This window comes from Netta rufina (genome assembly GCF_964035555.1).
Source record: "Netta rufina genome assembly, chromosome: 12".
In the NCBI taxonomy this organism is placed as follows: Eukaryota; Metazoa; Chordata; class Aves; order Anseriformes; family Anatidae; genus Netta; species Netta rufina.
Window position 1 is genome coordinate 14,849,845 of NC_140135.1, and position 3,524 is coordinate 14,853,368.

General features: G+C 64.3%; 1 protein-coding gene across 1 annotated transcript; it reads left to right on the forward strand.

Moving 5' to 3' along the window:
- Positions 1–622: 622 nt before the first annotated feature.
- Positions 623–3,157, forward strand: ZIC3 (Zic family member 3; the record flags this gene model as incomplete). Its single annotated transcript, XM_084294317.1, has 3 exons — positions 623–1,670; positions 2,275–2,438; positions 2,975–3,157. 3 exons carry the CDS (start codon positions 623–625, stop codon positions 3,155–3,157), a joined length of 1,395 nt encoding a protein of 464 aa, XP_084150443.1.
- Positions 3,158–3,524: the final 367 nt, after the last annotated feature.

The following is a 3,524-nucleotide window of genomic DNA, read 5'->3' on the forward strand; positions in this document are numbered from 1 at the left end:
CCCCGTGCGCCCCGTCCCATCTCGTCCCGTCCCGTGCGCCCCGTCCCGCCGCCCCCCCCCCGTTTTACCTGCGAGCCGCGCACGCCCAATCCCCGTCCCCGACGGCTGCGGGGCGCGTGCCAATCAAACGGGGAGCAGCCAATGGCGGCCCGGGCGGCGGGTCAGCTGACGCGGCGGCCGGCGGCTCCCCATTGGCGCGGCGCGGCCTGGCCCCGGCGTTGGTTTATGTGCGAGGCGCGGGCGGGCGCCCCGTCAGTGCCCGACGGCGCCGAGCGGGAGCGGGGCCGCGCTGCGCCCTCGCCCTCGCCCTGCTGCGCTGCGCCGCCCGGCCCGGCCCGGCGCGGGGGCGGGCGCCTCGGGGGGCGGGTGGTGGTGGGCTCGGGGGCTTGGGGTTGTTTTTTTTTTTAACCTTTTTTTAATTTTTTTTTTTTTAATTTTTTTTTTTTCCTTCCCCGGACGGGGGGTGCTCGCCCGCCCGCCGCGGGGGGTGGGGGCGGGGGCGCGTTTTGGGGTGGTTTTGCACTTTTTCGGGGGCGGGAGGGAAGGAAGGAAGGAAGGAAGGAGGGGAGGGGGAGGTAAGGAGGAGGGGGCAGGCTGCCGCCGCGCCGCCGGCCCCGCGCCCATGACGATGCTGCTGGACGGAGGGCCGCAGTTCCCGGCGCTGGGGGTGGGCGGCTTCGCGGCGCCCCGCCACCACGAGATGCCGGGTCGCGACGCCGCCGCCGCCGGCATGGGGCTGAGCCCCTTCGGGGACTCCTCGCACGCCGCCGCCGCCGCCTTCAAGCTGAACGCGGCCCCGCACGACCTCGCCGCCGGGCAGAGCTCGGCGTTCACGCCGCAAGCGCCCGGCTACGCCAGCGCGTTGGGCCACCACCACCACCACCACCACCACCACGCCGGCCAGGTGCCCTCCTACGGCGGGGCCGCCGCCTTCAACTCCCCCCGCGACTTTCTCTTCCGCAACCGCGGCTCCGGCATCGCGGACGCCGCCTCCGGCACGGCGCAGCACGGGCTCTTCGGCGGCTCGCCCGGCGGCTTGCACGGCCCCGGCGGCATCCCGGACACCCCGGGCTACCTGCTCTTCCCGGGGCTCCACGAGCAGAGCCCGAGCCACACGTCCCCCACCGGGCACGTAGACAACGGGCAGATGCACCTGGGGCTGCGCGGGGACCTCTTCGGGCGGCCGGACCCGTACCGGGCCGTCTCCAGCCCCCGCACGGACCCTTACGGCGGCGCCCAGTTCCACAACTACAACCACATGAACGTGAATATGGGCATGAACGTGGCGGCCCACCACCATCACCACCACCACGGCCCCGGGGCTTTCTTTCGGTACATGCGGCAGCCCATCAAGCAAGAGCTGTCCTGCAAGTGGCTCGACGAGAGCCAGCTCAGCCGGCCCAAGAAGAGCTGCGACAGGACTTTCAGCACCATGCACGAGCTGGTCACCCACGTCACCATGGAGCACGTCGGGGGCCCCGAGCAGAACAACCACATCTGCTACTGGGACGAGTGCCCGCGGGAGGGCAAGTCCTTCAAGGCGAAATACAAACTGGTCAACCACATTCGGGTGCACACGGGGGAGAAGCCCTTCCCCTGCCCCTTCCCGGGCTGCGGGAAGATCTTTGCCCGCTCTGAGAACCTCAAGATCCACAAGCGGACACACACAGGTAAGGCCCCCGGGGCTCCGTGGCTGGGTGCGTGCCGCCGCCGCCGGCCCCCTGCGCACCCCTGCGGAGGCACCCGTACGAGTGCTAATGAAATCTCGTTTTCGGGGACTTCCGCTCCTTTTCTTCTCCTCGCTGTTTTATTTTTAGGCCCCATTGGCGTCTCTCCCAGTTAAATCAGCGATACTTTTGTCAAAGTATTTTTATTTGTAGCTCCGTCCTCCGTTCAGCCCTCCGCACGGCCGGCGGGAAGAGGGGGGGAAGGCAGGAAGCAAGCGCTTTTCGGCTCGCATCCTTGAGTACGTCCCATAAAACTGTCCGAGCCGCTGAACTGCTCACGGGTCTTCTCCCTCCTCGGGCTCACCGAGCGCTGTCCCCGCCGGAGCACGGTGCGGAGCCAGTGGGAGGCAAATTCAAAGTAACAAAGGCTGACCCAAATTTACTCGGCACAAAACAAACCCCGCCATCCCTCCTCCCCTTCATCATTTTTTTGGGGTCCTCGTGCATCCCCAAGGTGGGGACTGAGCGGGGCAGAGGCCATCCTGGCAGGAGGCAGGTGGGGACGTGGAGGGGAATGGCCCTCCTTCACCCTCTCTGAATTTCGCAGGTGAGAAGCCTTTCAAGTGCGAGTTTGAGGGCTGCGACAGGCGCTTCGCCAACAGCAGCGACAGGAAGAAACACATGCACGTCCACACCTCGGACAAGCCCTACATCTGCAAGGTGTGCGACAAATCCTACACCCACCCCAGCTCACTTAGGAAACACATGAAGGTAATCACTCCTGCGCCCCAGCTCTTTACTCCCTGAGCACGGACACTTGGTCGCTGGCGTGCTCGGGGCCCGTTTTACCGCGGCTGAACAGGGCAGAGCTGCACAGCGCCCGCCGCAGTGCTCCCAGCATGGCCTGAGCGGTCCCTGGTGCCTGGGCCACGGCTGGAGCACAGCCTGGGGAAATGGCGTAGTTTCTTTTTGCACTGCCGCTGGTGCAAGTGCTAACCGGTTTCCAGAGCGTGGCTCTGCTCCAGAGTGCTGTGCAAATGCAGCCCCGTGCGCCGGGATGCTGCAGCCCCACACACCGGGATGGTGCAGCTCCCTGTAACGCAGGGAAGTGGCCGGGAGCTGCGGCAGGCATTGCACCGAGCCGCCGGTGCTCCGGGTGACCGGCAGTACGTGCACCGCCTGCTTGCCAGGCGGGGACCAAGCTGGTGACCCCTGGTATCCCTCCTGCGTGGGGTAGCATCCTGACCTGGCTCAGCGGGGTGGCGGGGGGCCCTGGGCTCGTTCCCATCTCTGCCTCTTGGTTTTAGGTGCACGAATCCCAGGGGTCGGACTCTTCCCCTGCAGCCAGTTCGGGGTACGAGTCCTCCACCCCCCCGGCGGTGGGCTCAGCCGGAGGCAAGGACTCCACTAAAACGCCGCCGGCCGCCCTTCAGAGTAACCCCGGCCACAACCCTGGACTACCCCCCAATTTTAACGAGTGGTATGTGTGAAGGCAGCAGCTGCCCAGCCAGAGACTGGACCAAATGCGTTGGGAACAAGGAAAAAAGGACATGCCAAGCCAACTGCAGCTCACTCCCACGGAAATGGAGTTTCCACACCGACGACCGCATAGGGCTACACCTAGTTAACTGCCAGGATCCGGAGGGGGGTCTTTTATTATTATATTATAATTATTACTATTTTTTGCAAGCCGAGACGCTGGACTAGCCATGTCCTTTTCTCAGGATTGGATTTCTTTTTTTGTTGTTGTCATTTTTTTGCAATCGCAGTCGTTTCTTTGTTGTTTTTTTGTTTTGTTTTGTTTTCGTTTTCGTTTTTTGTTTGTTTGTTTTGTTTGGGCTTTTTTTTTCCTTCCCT